The sequence below is a fragment of the Balaenoptera acutorostrata genome, chromosome 12 (assembly GCF_949987535.1).
Source record: "Balaenoptera acutorostrata chromosome 12, mBalAcu1.1, whole genome shotgun sequence".
Classification (NCBI taxonomy): domain Eukaryota; kingdom Metazoa; phylum Chordata; class Mammalia; order Artiodactyla; family Balaenopteridae; genus Balaenoptera; species Balaenoptera acutorostrata.
In genome coordinates this window covers 40,026,218-40,047,086 of record NC_080075.1, presented here as the reverse complement: position 1 = coordinate 40,047,086, position 20,869 = coordinate 40,026,218, and the positions used below count along the sequence as shown (strand labels likewise).

The 20,869-nt window shown below is 33.9% G+C and overlaps 1 protein-coding gene across 1 annotated transcript in view; it reads right to left on the bottom strand.

Annotated features, from left to right (window-relative positions):
- WDPCP (WD repeat containing planar cell polarity effector) overlaps window positions 1-20,869 on the bottom strand; it is a 360,469-nt gene that overhangs the window by 95,368 nt on the left and 244,232 nt on the right. The window contains exon 15 of the mRNA XM_028168397.2: window positions 14,025-14,111. Within this exon, the coding sequence (XP_028024198.2) occupies window positions 14,025-14,111 (87 nt within the window). The remainder of the gene's footprint in view (window positions 1-14,024; window positions 14,112-20,869) is intronic.

Here is a 20,869-nt window from a genome sequence, read left to right as displayed (position 1 = left end):
TATTGACCCCTTATCAGTCATATCATTTGCAAGTATTTTCTCCCATTCAGTAGGTTTTTTTGTTTTGTCATTAATGCTAAGTGAAATAAGTCAGACAGAGAAAGACAAGTACTGTATGATATCACTTACATGTGGAATCTAAAAAATACAACAAACTAGTGAATATAACAGAAAAGAAGCAGACTCACAGATATAAAGAGCAAACCAGTGGAGAGGGAAGAAAGAGCATTATAGGCATAAGGGATTAAGAGGTACAAACTATTAGGTATAAATTAAGCTACAAGGATATATTGTATAACACAGGGCATATAGCAAATATTTTATAACTATAAATGGAGTATAACCTTTAAAAATTGTGAATTGCTATATTGTACACCTGTATATATAATACTGTACATCAACTGTACTTCAATTTTAAAAGAAAATGATGTTTACATTTTTAAATGGTTGGAAGAACTGTGCTCAACCACTCAACTCTGAATGGCTTTGGAATTAGCTTATGCTGAAGACTTGAAAGTGTTTCAATCTGAAACTATTATAAGCAAAACAGTACTTATATGTGAAACTTATATTGTGATAAAGTCATTTCAGTGAGAACTAACATTGTTTGACTTGCAAGTAATAGGCTGTGTTATAGGCTGTGTTATACACTTCCTGCACTGTCAAAAGTTAAAAAAAGAAGTGAGATCTCCATTCCTATACAAATTCCCAGCAATATATTTCAGCCCACAGCATCATTTTTCAACCTTGATACAAGTGCAAAGGTAATGTCCATATTCCAAAGTCTATTTAATGTTGCAATTACGGAACTTTAATAGGAAGTAATTAATTTGCAATGTAGTAACATGTTAAAAGGCAGTCTAGCCTTTAGCTAATAGAATTGTAAAAATGCCTTCTGATCGGTGAATATGTGCAATTAAACCATACGCTCATGGATTGATATCAATATTTGGCAGTACTTATCTATGAGGAAAGAAATTTGCAAAGTTGAAAATACATAAAATCTCATCATAGATCAGTATTCACAGTGAACATTTGCAACAGATTTTGTTGTTAAGGAAAACCACCTTTCAACCCTCATTAAGAGAAATGTTATCCCCTCGCAAAAGAATTCCGTTATTCACATCTGTAGAACTTTATTATGAAAACTGTACTCAATTAATAGATTTTTAATTTTATCAATAAAAATCTATGGAAATTTGTTTTCTCAAGTACCTAAATAATAACCTCAATTTTTCCTTTTGGGCCACAAGCCTATAATATTTGCTATTTGGTCCTTTATGGAAAAAGTTTGATGATTCCATATTTTAATAATACATCAGAATTTAAATTTGCATATATATACTTTTGTAAAATCTTCTTAAGGAAATGATGTGACCAATCTTATGTCCAAGATTGGTGATGACAGCAATACTTATTTTTTCTTTAAGACTATCTTTTTTTTTTTTGGCTGCACCATGCAGCATGTGGAATCCCAGTTCCCCAACCAGGGATTGAACCCAGGCCCTTGGCAGTGAAAGCATGCAGTCCTAACCACTGGAACACCAGGGAATTCCTGACAGCAGTACTTACAACGATAAAAAATCAGAAGCAACTTAAATGTACATCAACTGAAAAAATCATATTGTTTTTCTTTTTTAATCCAAGAGTGGCATGATACTTTCATAACAGATCCTTATATTCAATCAAGAAATTAGCAGTAATTTAAAAATATATATACTCCCGTATTCAGTTTGCTAGTATTTTATTTAATACTTTTGCATTTATGTTTTTTTTCATTGAGGTATAGTTGCTGTACAGTATTATATAAGTGCATCTGTGTTCTTAAGAAATTCTATCACTTTACTTGCACTTGACTGCTAACAAGCCCTCAACTGGTATCAAGGTTATACTAGCCTTATAAATAAGCTAAGGCAGCTTTTTTTCCTATCTTCTTGTCTCTGGCAAAATTTGTATGTGATTCTTCACTGAAAATAAGCAAAAGATATACAATGCATTTAAGAAGAAATTACCACCCATTACTGAGTGACATAAATGAACACCTGATTAAAATACAGATATACACCTGCTTATGGCTGAAAAGACTATATATCATAAAGATATCAATTCTGACCCCAAATAATCTGTAAAATTCAGTGGAATTCCAATCAAAATCCCTTCAAGATTTTTCATGGAACTTGACAAGCTTATCTTAAAATTCATGTGTGAAAGTAAATGGCCAAGAATATCTAAGACTTATTCCAGTTAACATTAAGACTATATAATAGCACAAGTATATAGGCATATAAATCAATGAAAAAGAAAGTTACCCATAAAAAATATCAATTTTTTTGTGAGTTACTAATGTTAGTACTTTATGTTTAACAGTGATGTAAGTGTTGGCTATAAGATCTGTGGTCCACAAATTATTTCTGGAACATATTCTCTCTCTCTCATTCTTCCTTAATTCTGTGATTTCTACTCTTAATTTTTTAACTGTTATAGGGAATTTGGGGTCATTAATTTCAAGAAGGTAATAAGGCTTAACAGTTCTTGAGTTGATATTATATCTGTACCATGAAGGTTTTCATTTCTTAATCTTATGGTGGACTGTCTCACTATTCATATATATGAATGTAGTTTTTAGTAAAATGCAGTAGAGAGTATATTTCTGTAACTCCATACCTCTCAGTTTGAGACAGTTCATGCATGAATCTTTACAGTGTGATAAAAGACATCTAGTATCTAGTATCTATATCACCCCCCCAATTGGCTATCCTCTAGATATATTTATTTTTTAACTTTTAGATAGTTTAGTGTTGCAATTTAGTTTAAATGTTGGATATATACAGTTAAATATGTTCCTATACCCCTGGGAAATGGTCATATTCTGAATAAGTCAAGAAAGTAAAAGCCACTTGGCTTTATATTTCATTTTCATGTCTTTTACTTGATTAGGACAGCACATACAAGAATAGAGGACATGCAGTAAAGCTGGTTGAGACTAAGGGTAAGGTACTGTTAAATGATATTATATTAAATACACTGCAAGAGACCACTACTGGGAAAGTCATGCCCTTCTCATCTTGACTTTAAATTTAATTAAATACTTATTAATCAAAAATTATTCCACAAATAATTATGGAGTGTTTACTACGTGCCAGATACAGAGGTAAATTTACTACAAAGTTTATAAAGCTTAAGCTTTTCTGCCTCTTATTTGTACATATCTTTCCCAGTACCTAATTTTGTACTTGAAATGTTAAATTATTTTTTTTAACTTTCTTTTTTAAATTGAAGTATAGTGGATTTACAATATTATAATATTTTCAGGTGTACAGCATAGTGATTCAGTATTTTTATAGATTATACTCCATTTAAAGTTATTATAAAATAATGTCTATATTTCCCTGTGCTGTATAATATATCCTTGTTGCTTATCTCTTTTATATATAGAAGTTTGTATCTCTTAATCCTATACCCCTATCTTGACCCTCCCACCCTTCTGTCTCCCCACTGGTAACCATTAGTTTGTTTTCTATATCTGTGAGTCTTATCCTGTTTTGTTATATATATTTGTTTGTTTTATTTTCTAGATTCCATATCTAAGTGATAATATACAGTATTTGTCTTTCTATGACTTATTTCACTAAGCGTAATATTCTCTAGGTCAATTAAATTATTTTCCTTCAGAAGTATAAGCTTCAAGCCCCGTAAAACATGTATCTACCCCCTGATGCCCATCCATCAAGGTTTTCACATACTAGTGAACTGTGTTACCGTACCATGTTTAGATGTTTAGAATCATGTGTCTCGGAGGCACATGGCACAAGGAGACACTGTAAGTTGTACAGTCCTTTTTTGTTTCCTTGGTCTCTTTTTGGAGACTTATTGTATAAGATTAAAATGGCATATAATGGGTCTAAAGAGATAACATAGATGACAATAGATTTGAAAAGTGTCATATTGATAAATCCCAACCTTTACTGCCACCCATTCAGGATTACCTAGTTAGTGAATGGTTTTATTATAAAAGTGTTACTAATGTGGAAGCAAGTTTTCAGAAAAATATTCAGAAGAATGAACTATTTAGTTTCTGTCATTCTCAGTGACAATTTTTAATTTACCGTTTGCCAAACTGACTTATATTAGTAACATCTTTTAGCACTATTAAGTAAAATTGGCTTCCACTGAACAAAAGATGACAAACACTGATAGTCTTTGGCTATGATCCACGTTTAAAAATTTACCCATATTCTCTCTGTATCATCTAAGATCTGGAATAAAAGACTTGTTATTACTGGGAGCTCATTACCTTTCACAGGTGATATTTAATGTACTACTATAATGAATATGCAGATTTACAACAAAAAGCATTTAAAGCTAAGGAGTTCCCTGGTGGTCTAGTGGTTAGGACTCGATGCTTTCACTGCTGAGGGCCCGGAATCAGTCCCTGGTTGGGGAACTAAGATCCTGCAAACTGTGCAGCACAACCAAAAAAAAAAAACTATTCAAAGCTAAAAAAAAATCCTGAGTAGATTTTCATCTTTAAATCATACTTTGGACTAGTCATTGACAGATAAGTTTAACTATTATAACATATTGATGTTGTTATAACCTTTTCTAATTTTAGTTATGCTTTTGGGGATTAATAGGTTTGTATGAGATAACAGAAGCACTTACAAAGACATGCAACAGCTTCTACACATTTAAGACTACCATGTTCTGGCCCTCCCTGTTATAATATTTTACTTAGTTCAAATCAGTTGATAATATAAAATTTAAATTCATTAAGTACAAGCTTTGCAGCTTTAAGCCTTGTCCAAACCTGCTTTCAGAACATTTAATTTCATGCTGCTTTATTTCAAGTAAAGATAAAGTAAAATGTTGATACACTTCTTTTTGTACTTATTTAAAATAACATTTCTTTTCATAGGACAAATCTGGTTAATAAGAAATTTTAAGAATTAGGAATAAAATATTTCTGATAATGTGTTAATATTTTAGAAATGTCATATTTGTAGATTTGAGGGAAAAGTAACTTTCAAGATAAGGAAGTCTATAAAATAATTTATCTCATAGGTACATTTATATTAATATAAATTTTAGTAATCAGTTCTTAATGTCTACATAAATAACTACATAAATAATCTTTCTTATATAAGAACAATGAATAATTACTTTAAATGTGAAAATATATGCGAACAATTTAGATTTTGTTACCAAATGGAGAATTTACTTGGAATGACACTTATTTTCATGTTAGAATAAGTTTTAAAGTTTTTAATTCATAAATAAAACCTACTGCTTCTTTTTAGGAGTTATATTTTTGGCTTGTCTGAATTTTGTCCTTGGAGCTACTGGTTTATTTAAATTCATCTATTTTAGTGAATTCAATTTTTTCAGTTTATTCACGTTCACTAAGTTTTCATGTTTATTGCACTGTTGTATATATTATTATCATACTTTTTAAAAGTCTTCTGATCATTTTATATACTGCTATATAGAATGATCAGTTATTCCCAGGATATTATAACAAAATTAAGTTACTATATGCAGAAAACCCTAAAGACTCACAAAACTACTGATAAATGAATTCAGCAAGGTAGCAGGATACAAGATTAACATACAGAAATCAGTAGAGTTTCTTTACACTAACAATGAAATATCAGAACGAAATGTAAATAAACAATCCCTTTTAAAATCGCATCCAAAAAAAAAACAACTTAGGAATAAACCTCACCAAAGAGGTGGAAGACTTACTTATATGCTGAGAACTACAAAACATTAGTAAAGGAAATTGAAGATGATTTAAAGAAATGGAAAGATATGCCATGCTCTAAGATCGGAAGAATTAAAATTGTTAAAATGACTATTCTACCCAAAGCAATCTAAAGATTTAATGTGATCCCTATCAAATTACCCATGACATTTATCACAGAACTAGAACAAATAATCCTAAAATTTATATGGAAACATAAAAGACCCAGAATTGCCAAAGCAATCCTGAGGAAAAATAACCCTCCAAGACTTCAGACAATACTACAAAGCTACAGTAATCAAAACAGTGTGATACTGGCACAAAAACAGACATATGGATGAATGGAACAGAAATAGAACCCAGAAATAGACCCACACACGTATGTTCAATTAATCCTCAAGAAAGGAGGCAAGAATATACAAATGGGAAGACACAGTCTCTTCAGCAAGTGGTTTTGGGAAAGTTGGACAGCTGTATGTAAATCAATGAAGTTAGAACACACCCTCACACCATACACAAAAATAAATTCAAAGTGGCTTAAAGACTTAAATAAAAGACATGACACCATAAAACTCCTAGAAGAGAACATAGGCACAACATTCTATTACATAAATCATACCAATGTTTTCTTAGGTCAGTCTCCCAAGGCAATAGAAATAAAAGCAAAAATAAACAAATGGGACCTAATCAAACTTATAAGCTTTTGCACAGCAAAGGAAACCATAAACAAAACAAAAAGACAACCTACAGACTGGGAGAAAATATTTGCAAATGATGCAACCGACAAGGGCTTAATTTCCAAAATATATAAACAGCTCATACAACTCAATAATGAAAAAGCAAACAACCCAATCAAAAAATGGGCAGAAAACATAAATAGACATTTCTCTAAGGAAGACGTACAGATGGCCAACAGGCACATGAAAAGATGCTCATCATTGCTAATTATCAGAGAAATGCAAATCAAAACTGCAATGAGGTACCACCTCACACCAGTCAGAATGGCCATCATTAAAAAGTCTACAAATCATAAATGATGGAGAGGATGTGGAGAAAAGGGAACCCTCTTACACTGTTGGTAGGAATGTAAATTGGTACAGCCAATATGGAGAACAGTATGGAGGTTCCTTAAAAAACTAAAAATTGAGCTACCATATGATCCAGCAATCCCACTCCTGGGCATATACCCAGACAAAACCATAATTAGGAAATATACATGTGCCCCCTATGTTCACAGCAGCACTATTTACAATAGTCAAGATATGGACACAATCTAAATGTCCATCGATAGATGAATGGATAAAGAAGATGTGGTATGTGTATACGTATGTGTATGTGTATGTGTATATATATACACACACACAATGGAATATTACTCAGCCATGAAAAACAATGAAATAATGCCATTTGCAGCAACATGGATGGATCTGGAGATTATCAAACTAAGTGAAATAAGTCAGAAAGAGAAAGACAAATACCATATGATACCACCTTATGTGGAATCTAAAATATGACACAAATGAACAAATCTATGAAACAGAAACAGACTTACAGACATAGAGAACAGACTTGTGGTTGCCAAGGAGTGGGGGGGAGGAAAGGATTAAGAGTCTGAGATTAGCAGATTCAAACTATTATATATAGGATGGATAAAGAACAAGGTCCTACTGTATAGCACAGGAAACTATATTCAATATCTTGTGATAAACCATAATGGAAAAGAATATGAATAAGAATATATATATATATGTATAACTGAATCACTTTGCTGTACAGCAGAAATTAACACAACATTGTAAATCAACTATGCTTCAATAAAATTAAAAAAAAAACATCAAGTTGCCAAACAATGTTTTAATATGCTACTAAAACACTAAAACAGAAGTTTTATTTAAAAACAGGGGTATAGATGAATATATATGCATCTTTAGTTATATATATATATATATATATATATATATATACACACACACACACACACACACTATAAATGAAGGATAAAACCAAAAGTGATGACCTCACTTTTGGTGAGAAGGACTAAGAAAATGTGACCCTAACCAGGAGAAAAAATGGTCACTTGAAACAGACCCAAATGAACTAATGGTTTACAGGAAACACAGGAGACAGAGGAACATATTAATAAGCACTCCAAAGATATGAGGTTGGCACATGTCAAAATACGAGAAACTCTATAGGGCAAATGGCTCAGTTTATTCAACAGCACAACTGCAAAAAAAGTGGGGAAAAGAGAGGTAGCCGGAACTCAGATTAAAATAAACCACTGAGGGACTTCCCTGGTGGCATAGTGGTTAAGAATCCGCCTGCTAGTGCAGGGTACATGGGTTCAATTCCTGGTCCGGGAAGATCCCACATGCCACGGAGCAACTAAGCCCATGTGCCACAACTACTGAAGCCTGCGGGCCTAGAGCCCATGCTCCGCAACAAGAGAAGCCACTGCAACAAGAAACCCACGCACCACAACGAAGAGTAGCCCCAGCTCACCGCAACTAGAGAAAGCCCACACGCAGCAACAAAGACCCAACACAGCCAAAAGATATAAATAAATAAATATAAAAAATTTGAAATAAATACAAAAAAGAAAAAAAAATAGACTTTAAACCACTGAGACACATCAATCAAATGAAATGTTGGACCTGGTTGATCCTGAGATACAACTACCTTTTAGATTTTAAAAAATAAATATTTCTGGAGATAACAGAGAAATCTGAACATGAACTGGATTATTTGATGATATTAAGAAACTAAGAGGAGGGACTTCACTGGTGATCCAGTGGTTAAGAATCCACCCTGCAATGCAGGGGATGCTGGTTCCATCCCTGGTTGGGGAACTAGGATCCCACATGCCGCGGGGCAACTAAGCCTGCGCGCCACAACTAGAGAGCCTGCATGCCGCAACTAGAGAGCCAACGCACTCTGGAGCTTGCACCCCACAACTACAGAGCCCACTCGCTCTGGAGCCCGTGAGCCACAACTACTGAGCCCACGTGCCACAACTAGAGAGAAGCCTGTGTACCATGACAAAAGAGCCCACGTGCTGCACCTAGGTCCTGATGCAACCAATAAATAAATAAAATAAGTAAGTAAGAAACTAAGAGGAATTTCTTTAGATTTGATAATAGTATTGCAATGACGTTTCTTTAAAAAAAAACAAAACTCCTCTTTCAGAGATACATAATGAAGCGTTTAAAGTAAAATAATATGTTGCTTCAAAATAATCCAAAATGGGATGTAGGGTGGTTGGAGATATAAATGAAAACTGTTTGGTCATGTATAGGTACTTGTTGAAGTTAGGTGATTGGTATACGGCAATTCATTATTTTATTCCCTCTGTTTTTTATCCATGATAAAAATAAATAAATTCAAAACAAAATTAATAGTATCATCCTCTTTAAAAACAAATTTCCTTTGCCATAATTATGTCCTTTTCAATCCTAATTTATGTGTGTGTGTGTCTTCTTTTTCTATGCCTTGATGATATTTTTCTAAACTATTATCTTACAGGTCTTTTCTAGAAAATGGCTTTGATTTTATTGAGAAATTCTACTTTAAAAAATTTAATTTCTTCTTTTATCTTCATTAATTTCATTTCTCTACATTCTTTGGATTTATTTGTCTTTGTCCTCTTGAGATGAAAGCACAGGTCATTTATTTTCAATCTTTTAAAAAAAATAATGAATTTAAGGCTATGAAATTTCTTCTGAGTATTACTGCTTTGGCTGCAAGCCACAGACCTTGATATGTAATATTTTCATTGTCATTAAGTTATAAGTTTATAATTTCCACTTTGAGATCACCTTTAGCCGAAGAGTTATTAATAAGTATGTTGTTAAATGTGGGGGCACATAATGTTATTTTTTATCAGGGTGATCTTTTTTAAAAAATTTATTTATTTTATTTATTTATTTTTGGCTGCGTTGGGTCTTCATTGCTGTGCACGGGCCTTCTCTAGTTGTGGTGAACGGGGGCTACTCTTTGTTGTGGTGCACAGGCTTCTCATAGCAGTGGCTTCTCTTGTTGTGGAGCATGGGCTCTAGGCACGTGGGCTCAGTAGTTGTGACTTGTGGGCTCTAGAGTGCAGGCCCAGTAGTCGTGGCGCACGGGCTTAGTTGCTCTGTGGCATGTGGGATCTTCCCAAACCAGGCCTCCAACCCGTGTTCCCTGCATTGGCAGGTGGATTCTTAACCACTGCGCCACCAGGGAAGTCCTGGGGTGATCTTTTTGTAGTTAATTTTCACTTTTACTGCACAGAAGTCACTGAATATGATTTCTGTGGTAGAAATATTTGGAATATGTTGATATTCCCTTGGTGGCTTAGATATGATCATTATTTAAAATGAGTGTTATTTTATTAATAACATGCATTCTGTTTATTAAACATATCTTCATTAGGTCAGGTTTTCTAATTGTTATTAAAATCCTTAATATCCTTACTGTTTTTTTCCTTCTCAGTGTATGGTTTTCAGAGAAGGGTGTGCTAACATCCTGCACTTTGTGGATATTTCAACTTTTCTTGAAGGTTTTTTTTTTTAAGAATATATTTTGGAGCTCTGTAGTTAAATGAATAGTGCTATCTCTACTTGATGGATTACTTCTATAATTATCAACTATATTATTATAAAGGATCTCTCTGTATTAGTTATCAATTGCTGCATAACAAATTACCCCCAAAGTTAGTAGCTTAAAACAATAAACATCAATTATATCATAATTTCTGAGGGTCAGGAATCCAAGAAGACTTAACTGGGCAATTCAGACTCAGGGTCTCTCATGAGGTTGCAGAAAAGATGTTGGCCAGAGGGGCAGTCATCTGAAAGTTTGTGTATGAAGGCCCTGCTTCTAGATGGCTCATTCACATGGCTGGCAAATGCAGTTCCTTACCGGCCATTCATAAGACGCATCTGTATCTCACTGCATAGGCCTCTCCATAGGGCTGCTTGAATGTCCTCATGACATGGCAGCTAGCTTCCCCCAGAGCAAATTATCAGAGAGAAAGGGGCAAAAAGGAAGCCACAACACATTTTATTACCTAGTTTCAGAACTCATACTTCATAGCTGAAGTGAGTTACCAGGTCCAGATCACATCAAGGGGATGAGAGGATAAGGCACCACCTTTCGAAAAGAGGAGTATCAAAGAATTTGAGCACATGCTTTAAAAGTACCTCACCTTCTTTTTCCCTTTTAATACTTCTGTCTTCAGATATTTTCTTCTGACAGTTGGTTTTGGAAGCATTTATTTATATATATTTATATATATTTATATATATTTTATTTATATATATATATTTTTATATTTATATATATTTTATTTATATATATTTTTGAACCATGTTATTTTGGGTTTGGAGTGTTTTATATATGCAACACATACCTGGATATTTAAAAATCCAATTTTGTGGTCTCTGATTTTCAGTAGGTGAATTTAATTCATTGACATTATAATTACTGATGCTTAGACATTCTTGCCAGCTTATTTTTTACTTTCTATTTGCCATACCCTTATTTATTTCCTTTTGATTATTTCCTATTTGTTCTGCAATAATTTATCAAGTCTTCTATTTTGTGTTTTTCTTATTTACTGATTCTAAAGTTACGCCATTTGTATTGGTCTGTTAGGGCTGCCATAAGAAAATACCAAAGGCTGGGCACATGAAACAAGAGAAATACTATTTTCTCACAGTTCAGGAGGCTGGAAGTTCAAGAGGAAGCTGCTGACAGGTTTGGTTTCTCCTGAGGCCTCTCTCATTGGCTTGCAGGTGACCACCTTCTTGCTGGATTTGCCGCTGTGCACATGCATCCCTGTTGTCTCTTCCTCTTCTTATAAATACACCAGTCATATTAGATTAGGGCTCCACCTCCATGACCTCACTTAACCTTAACTATATCTTTAAAGGCCTCACTTCCAAATACGGTCACATTAGGGGTTACAGCTTCAACATACCAATTTGGAAAGAGAGGGGGACACAATTCAGTTCATAAAATCACCCTTCCTATTTTTCTGGTGAATATTCTTAAATTCTTAACATACATCAGCTTATTTTTCTAACAGTACCTGGGGTTTATCAGTATTTACTTACTTTGACTTCACTCACCCACCTTGCTACAACCTGATTATTCACCCTTGCTTTCCCAGGAACATTTTTGTGATTCCTAGTATCCCCTTTCCCAGGGCATGGAGAACTTTTGGTGCTTCTTTCAACTTTGGGAGCCGTCTTATCTGGACATTTAGGTTTCTGCTTTCTTTTTTCAATCTTATTTTGTGTGTTTTACAGTTTTCAGTGGATTCCTCACAGCTTCCGGTCTCTTATGTATTCTTGATTTGAATTCCAGTTATAAATTTTAAACACACACACACACACACATACACACACGTATGTTCCATCATTTATAGAGATGTGGCACAGGAGGGAGAAGTTGATGTATACACTCAATCCAGTGTCTTAAAACAGAAGAGGTACATTTCATTTATAGATTAATTCTTCAGAGCAGAGACTTCTGACTGGGAAAATTTGAACTTGGAAATCCAAGATAGGTTTGAGTCAATAGAGGTCAGAAAATTCTATATTCATAATATTGTATATAATTACAATTATAATGTATATAGTAAATGTCAATTCCTGCTTCAGAAGTTTACAGGTATAAAACTCTTCTAAATAAAAACAGGGCCAAAGAAGCTATTTTATGTCAACTTGATCACCAACTAAGTGCCTAGGAGTGGCAGATGTAAGCCATGCTATAGAAATCATGCCAACGGAAGACAAACTACCCAATAGTATCATGCCAAGGGAAGGCACAGATGGCTGGAGAGCAGCAGCTATAGGTCTTTTTATAGCATTATCAAATAGCACACACTTGACATTCCAACTGGTCCTGTGCCAATGGCCAAGGTAATTAGGGATGTCAACATGAGAAAGTTCAGAAGGCACAGTCATCCTCATGCCATCCACATGGGGCCAGAGAAGCAATCTTGGGTAGTAACTGACTGTCTTTTATGCCACAGTAATAATTAGGTTGGAGAGGTCACTTGAATTTTTAAAAGCAGAATAAGGTCCCAAAGACACAGAATTAAAAGTATTTCTGTGACCAACAGAAATAGACTTCAAAACCACACAGCTTCTACTTAGAGAAACAATAGTCTAGAGCTGTGACAATAGTGAAAATTTTAAATATTCTCAGTGTTTAGAAAAGTTTCAAGTACAGTACAAAGATCTTTCTTTTCTGACTCATTGGAGAGTAAGTTGCCAACACACTCTTGAATACATTAGTGTTTATTTCCTATAAATTTGGATATTCTCCTGCATAACCACAATCAAATCATGAAATTAACATTGATAACATTACTCCCACTTAATCACTGAAATTTCACCAATTGTTCCAGTAACAATTCACAGCACACAGCACACAGATCCGTTTCTTGATAGATTTAGTTGGTATGTCTCTTTAGTCTCCTTATTTAGTATAAAATAGTTCTTCAGTCTTTTCACTGATGTGAACTTGGAATTTTTGAAGAGTATAGGCTAGTTATTAGAATGTCCCTTAATTTGGGTTCAATTGGTATTTCCTCATGATTAGATCCAGATTTTGCACTTTTTTTGCAGGAAAGCCACAGAAGGGCTGTTGTGTTCTTATAACAATATATAAGGTAGTTGGGGCTTCCCTGGTGGCGCAGTGGTTGGGAGTCTGCCTGCCAATGCAGGGGACACGGGTTCGAGCCCTGGTCTGGGAGGATCCCACATGCCGCGGAGCAGCTAGGCCCGTGAGCCACAAATACTGAGCCTGCGCGTCTGGAGCCTGTGCTCCGCAACAGGAGAGGCTGCGATAATGAGAGGCCCTCGCACCGCGATGAGGAGTGGCCCCCGCTTGCCGCAACTGGAGAAGGCCCTCGCGCAGAAACAAAGACCCAACACAGCCATAAATAAATAAATAAATAAATAAATAAATAAATAAATAAATAATATATAAGGTAGCAAATTATTTTTATTTGCTCCATTTTGATCATTTGATTAACATGGTGTGTACCAGCCTTCTCCACTGTAAAGTAACTCTTTTTCCTTTTGTAAATAATACATATTTTGTGGGGAAATATTTTGAGACTATGTAAATAATATCCTGTATCTCATGAAACTTTCTCTCACAGTTACAGCATTCATTAATGACTGTTGCCTTATTCAACTATTACTATGATGTTTGCCAAATTGTGATTTTTTCATTTTATCATTCCTTTTATATTTATTAAATGGCTTTATTTCTTTATTTATGTACTTACTCGTATCAGTATGGACTCAGGGTGCCTCATTTTATATAATGGATTACAGGCATACTCTGGAGATATTGTGGGTTCAGTTCCAGACCACTGCAATAAAGTGAATATTACAATAAAGCAAGTCACAAGAATGTTTTGGTTTCCTACTGCATATAAAATTTATGTTTACACCATACTGTAGTCTATTGAGTGTGCAGTAAGTAGCATTATGTCTTAAAAAAACATTGTACATACCTTAATTTTAAAATGCTTTACTGCTAAAAAAAAAAAAAATGCTAACCATCATCTGAGTCTTCAGTGAGTTGTGGTAGTAACATCAAAGATTACTGTTCACATATCACCATAACAAATATAATAATAATGAAAAAGTTTGAAACATTGCAAGAATTACCAAAACGTGACACAAAGCCATGAAATGAGCAAATGCTGTTGGAAAAATGGTGTGATAGACTTGCCTGAGGTAGGGTTGCAACAAACTTTTAATTTGTAAAAAATGCAGTATCTGTAAAGCACAATAAAGTGGAAGTGCAATATAATGAGGTATGCCTGTATAATCATCCCATACATTTTGATATGTTCGTTAAAATTCAATTAAAAATATTTCCGAGTTTCTCTTGTGATGTCTTTGATCCATGAGACTTTCAGAGAAGTGCTGTTTAATATGCAAATAGTTGGGAACTGTAGATATATGAATGTTATTGACTTGTAATTTAATTCCTTTGGTGTCATATTTCAGTCTACTAAAGTGTATTGTGCTTTATTTTATGGACCAGCAGATAGTCTATGTTTAGTGAATATTCCACATACATTTGAAAAGAACGTGCATTCTAAAGTTGTTGGATGTGGATTCAAAAACTGTCAGGGTTAAGTTGGTTAAAAGGTTCACTAATCTTTATCGATTTTTTTCTTACTACTTGTTCTGTGAATTACTACATTTGTCTATTTCTCTTTTGTGCTGTCAGCTTTTGCTTCATATATTTGAAACTCAGTTATTTTGTACATAAACATTTAGAATTATGTCTTTCTGCTGAACTTTCATTATCACAAGTGTCCTTCTTTGTCTCTGGTAATACTTCCTTTGTCCTGAAGTCTAATTTGTCTGATACCTTACTGTTTGCATGGTACATCTTTTTAATTTCAGTTTATTGTGTCATAATAACTGAAATGTTTCTCTTAATACACAGAATATAATTAGGTCTTGCTTTTTATCCAGTTCCACAATCTTGGACTAAAAAAAAAATTCAATCTCTGCTTTTTAATTGTAGTGTGCAGTTAATTTTAATTTAATGTAATTATAAATGTTTGGGTTTAAGTATACCATCTTGCTTATTTGTTTTCTATTTGTTCTCCTGTACTGCCCTCTTTTGGGTTGAGTATTTTTTATGTATTTTTAAATTTCCTCTATTGACTTTTTAAAGTTGCACATCTATTTAAATTTTTAAGAAAATCCTCTCTGCACTACAATATGCAATCTTAATCTATCACAGTCTACTTAGAATTAATATTATACCACTTCAGGTAAAAGGTACGAACGTTACAGCAGTATAATTTCATTTACCCCAACCCCCGTGATGTTAGTGTCATTCATTTCATATCTACATATGTTATAAACACCACAATGTATTGTTGGTATTTTTCCTCTAAACAGTTATCTTTTAAAGAAATTTTGGCATGAGGAAAAAATACTTTTATTATTAATCCACGTTTACCATTTCCAAAGCTCTTTATTCTTTTATGTATATCCACATTTGGCATCATATTTGTTCTGCCTGAAGAATATCCTTTAATTTTTCTTACGGTGCAGGTCTGTTTGTGCTGAGTTGTCAGCTTTCATTTATTCAAAAGTGTCTTTATTTCATTCTCATTTTATGGTAATTTTCACTAGATATAAAATTTTGTGTTGAGAGTTTTGATTTTTTCAGTACATTAAATATGTTGTTCCATTATCTTTTGGCATCATTGCTTCTGATGAGAAGTCAGTGATGGTTCCTATTAGTTGCTGATCCTTTTATGTAATTTTTTTTTCTGGGTATTTTAAAGATTTTTCTCTTCATCATTGGTTTCAATAGTCTGGATATGCTGTGCCAAGATGTTGTGTGCCTGGGTAGAGCTTTCTTCTATCTGGAGTTCACTGAGCTTCTTGGATCTAGACTGATGTTTTCCAAGATGTTGTGCCTGGGTAGAGCTTTCTTCTATCTGGAGTTCACTGAGCTTCTTGGATCTAGACTGATGTTTTCCACCAATTACATGTATTTTAGAGCACTTGACTTTGTCTCACATGTTAGTGCGTCATTGTTCATTTTTTGCAATTTTTTTCTTTCTTTTATTCAAATTGGATGATCTCTATTGAACTATCCTCAAAGTCACTAATCCTTTATTATACAGTGTCTGTTATTTTTCTAAGTAGATTTTTGATTTCAGATTTCATATTTTTCATTTCTAGAATTCTTCCCCCCATGGTTTTTAATAGTTTCTATGTCTCTGCTAAGAATCCCTATATATTCAGTCATTATGTTCTTCTTTTCTTTTAAAATCCTTGAACATATTTATAATAGCTGCTGCAAAATGCTTGTCTGCTCATTTCAACATCTGGGTCATCTCAGGGTCTGTTACTATTAGCTTCTTTTTCTCTTCATAATACATCACATTTCCCTGCTTCTTCACACACCTAGTAATGTGCGACATTGTTTATGCTCGACATTGTGGATGTCACATTTCAGGGAGTTTGGATTATATTGTCTTTCTTTAAAGGATATTGAGTTTTGTACTAGCAAGGCATTAAATTTGTGGTAGATTCTTTTGATCCTGTCAAGTTGGTTTTATGATATTTAAAGGCAGATTTACTTCAGTTTTGTAAATAGTCTTAGTATGTGGTCCTTATTCTTAAAGCATGGCATTTCTGAGGTTTCATATAAATGCTCAGTGAGGTTGCTTCACTTTGGCTGAACCAGAATTAAAGCATGTCTCAGCACTCTGCAGCCTTTCCATTTGCTCTCAGTGTCACAGCAGAGGCTCTTTGATAGGCTTTGTCTACTTGCAGCCTACTCTCCCATCAAAGACCCAAAGGGAACCACCATGAAGACTTCTGGGTCCCCACTCGTCACACAGATTCTCCCTTTCTGGTATCTTGCCCCACAAATTCTAGACCCCTCATCATCCCTGAATTCTGAACTCTTATCTCTGGCTCTTCAGCTGAGTGACATCACTGGTCTCTGCTCTGGAACTTGTATACAGGCCTCATCTGTGTATTCTCCATTTTTTGAGGAATCATGGTCCTGCTGTCCTTATTGTCCACTGCCTAAATACAGTTGTCTCATATATTTTGTCCAGTTTTACAGTAGGAGGGCAAGTCTGAAAACCAATGCCTCCATTGGCTGGAAGTGGAAGATTCCCCCTTCCCTTACCTCACCAGTAATATTTTAAAACAGTTGAACCAATATTAATTATATCATTATTTCTCTTTGTTTGGGTTTTAGTAAGAAACAGCCTTGAACTATAGGGATCAATGAGAAGCTGATGCTTTTCTAAAGGACAAGAGATTGGGGATGGACACAAAAAGTGTTACACCTGTCCGGTTCACATGACACTCTAAGATACAACTCTTCTTTGTGTCTCCCAAGATGCAGATGGGTTCTCAAAGAGTAGATTCATGGTTCTGGAAGATCTATCAATATGATGACTAGCATAAACCACATCTACCTGAAAGAAAATCATGCCTAAACATGTGAAAGTATTCTTTCCTGGAGACATGAATGAGAAAATAGGGAAATAGGCAATTGGTGCTACTTTTTTGTGATCCTTTTCATATTCACTGCACACAACAGACACTTCCCTTTTACTACAGACAAACTTTAAGAGCACTTAATTTGGATGAATCATCTCCCCAGTAAGCTGGGGTTCTGTAAATCGTTCAAGCTAGATCAGATTGTCATGTAGATTGTCATTCTACAATAAGCAGACTTACTGAAATCTTTGTGCATTTTCATAAAGAATAAAAGGGAAACAATAGCTTTCTTAGACTTAGTTATGGGTAGTCATCAAGTCATAAATTGCTAACTTTTGGAGAACTTCCAAATCTTTTGTTTATATAAGCAGTTGGTATAATTGGAAATGACATGGATTTTAGAGTCAAACACATCTGAGTTTGAATCACAATTTTCAGTTTTCCTTATCAGGTTTATCAACTATAAAATAGGTATAATAATTCTGTTGGTTAGGATTATTATGAAAATTAAATAAGATAACATGCAAAGCCTCTGGCATAATGCCTGGCACTTTGCAGATGATTAAGAAGAGTTAACTTCTTTAATTTTTTGAGCTGTAATGATTTTGTTCCTGATAATCATAAAGCACTTGCATGCCCTCAAGCAAGACAGACTATAAATTTAAGCAGGCATAATCACAAATATCTCCTACTGTTATCAAAAGGAAAGACTTGCATTATTAATCCTACAAGATTAAAACAATTCTTCAACTTGAAGAGCTGTAAATTTTTTTTTTACTTTCTTGAAAATGAGTTAAAATAGGAAAAAATTAGGTTCTTTTTAGTTCTTTTACTTTAATTGAGTGATAAACCCTAGCACGCAGTATTTTATAAAATTTCATTTGATCCATTTTGGGCATAAAATTGATGACATGTTATGCTTAAAAGTAGAATTTGTCACATTTAAGGCTCTTAGTGTTTAATAGTTCAAACATAATAGCACACTGCAGGGAGTTATACAGAATTGGAAAGCAGCTAGTGCCAAGTTTAACACTTCACTCACCTTCCAAAAATATACTGCAGAACTTCTGATTCCAGTTATCCAGATAAGGATATATAAGAGAACACTCTTACTGAGAATGACTAGAACAGCTGGATAAAATAATTTCTAAAATTCTGTTTGAAGACACTGGAGACCTACCAAGACAGTGAGTATTTGAAACACCAAGTTCCTAGACAGAAGCAAAGCCCAGAGAGGTATAAGCCTGATATTTGGTGCTGCTTTTGCTTTCAAAGCATTTGCCAATTTGTAATTGGTGGCCAAGAGCCTTTAACTGCGCAGAAAGTAGTGTTTGAAAAGTTGAGAAACTGCACAGAGCTTTAGGTAGAGTTTCAGGTATTGGACTAAAAGTACAAAGTTATACTTCAGAGACTGCTGAGGAGGCAGAGCTGTCAGCTGGGACTACTGAAGGGCTACATTCTTGATATAAGTATAAAGTGGAAATAAACCACCTCTCAGACTGAAACTCAGCTTCAAATAAACTCAACTCCAGAACAGATTAAAATGTTGTTTAACCTTTACCCTAATTATTTGCCAGAAACAAAAGTAAATTCTTTCTGGAGGAAAATAACATCATATACAGCCTCAAATTATCACTAAATTTTAAATATCTTATGTCCAAAATTCAATTTAAAAAAAAAAGAGGAAAGAGATAAGAGTAAATGACCCCCAAACAATAGCAACAACAAAAAGGCCTACCAAAAAGACATTAGTCAAGAGAAAAAGAGGAAAAAAAAAATGAAAGAGAAGAATGGAATATAGTTAATACTAAGAAGGCCAAGAATGGTTAAAGGACGTAGAATAAGTCAGACATACAGAAAAGAAATAGTTGTACTATTATTTATGTTTTACATCAATTAAATAATCCAATTAAAAGACAAAGCTTGTGAGAGTTGATTACAAATATCCAACTCTATATTGCTTACAAGAGATACAACTTAAATATAAGGAAACATGGATTATGATATACGAAGGATATAAGTAAACACAAACCAAAATAAAGCTGGTGTAGGTACACTTTGAGATATGAAGTCGGTTTTAAGGCAAACACTTCTAGAACATAGAAGAATGTTTCATAATGATAAAGGTGCAATATACCAAGAAAATATAACAGTTCTAAACTGGCATGCACCTAACTACACGGCCTTAAAACAAATAAAATAACAAAAAAGGCAAACAGAACCACAATCACAGTGGAAAATTTTAATACATCAGTCTGAGTGAAGATATAGAAGAATTGAACAACATGACTAACAAACTTGATTTTATATAGGATACTGTACCTAACAACTGTAAACTGTAGAGTACATATTCTTCTCAATGAACATGGAAACTTCACTATTGACCATATAATGAGCCATAAAGAAAGTTTCAACAAATTTCAAAGGGTTGACATAATACAGTAGGTTAAGGGGTGTGTGTGTGTGTGTTGTTTGAAATTAGTTGAAATTTAAAGAAACCATGGGCAAAGAAGAATTCACAACAGAAATGTTAGAAATATTTTGAGCTGAATGATAATGAAAAATATGACAAAGTGTCAGAACACAAAGCTATGCTTGAATGGAAATTATCCCCTTGAATGCATACATTGGAAAATAAAGCCTAAAAAAATCCATGATTTAAGCATCTATCACAAGAAGTTACAGTAAGAACAACACATTTAAACAAAGTTGGAAGACTTATGCTACTGGATATAAATACTTAAAAAGGACAATAATTAAGACTGGTCTTGGTACAGGGATACAGACCTAAACGTATATATGGGAACCTGATTTATGACAGAGGTGGCCATGTAAAGCAATAAGCAAAGGACAGTCTTGTTAATAAACAGTCATAGGTCAACTGGATATATGTGTGTGTGTGTGTGTGTGTGTGTGTGTGTGTGTGTATATGACAGAAATTAATTTTGAGCCATACCTAGTTGGATCATAGCTTTGAATGTTAACATTAAAATAATAAAACTTTTAGAAGATTAAAAAAGAATATTTTCAAGACCTTGGGATAATGAAAGATTTTAAAAACAGTACACAAAGAGCACTAACCAGCCCCTAGCAACTACCCTTCTGCTCTTTATTTCTATGAAAT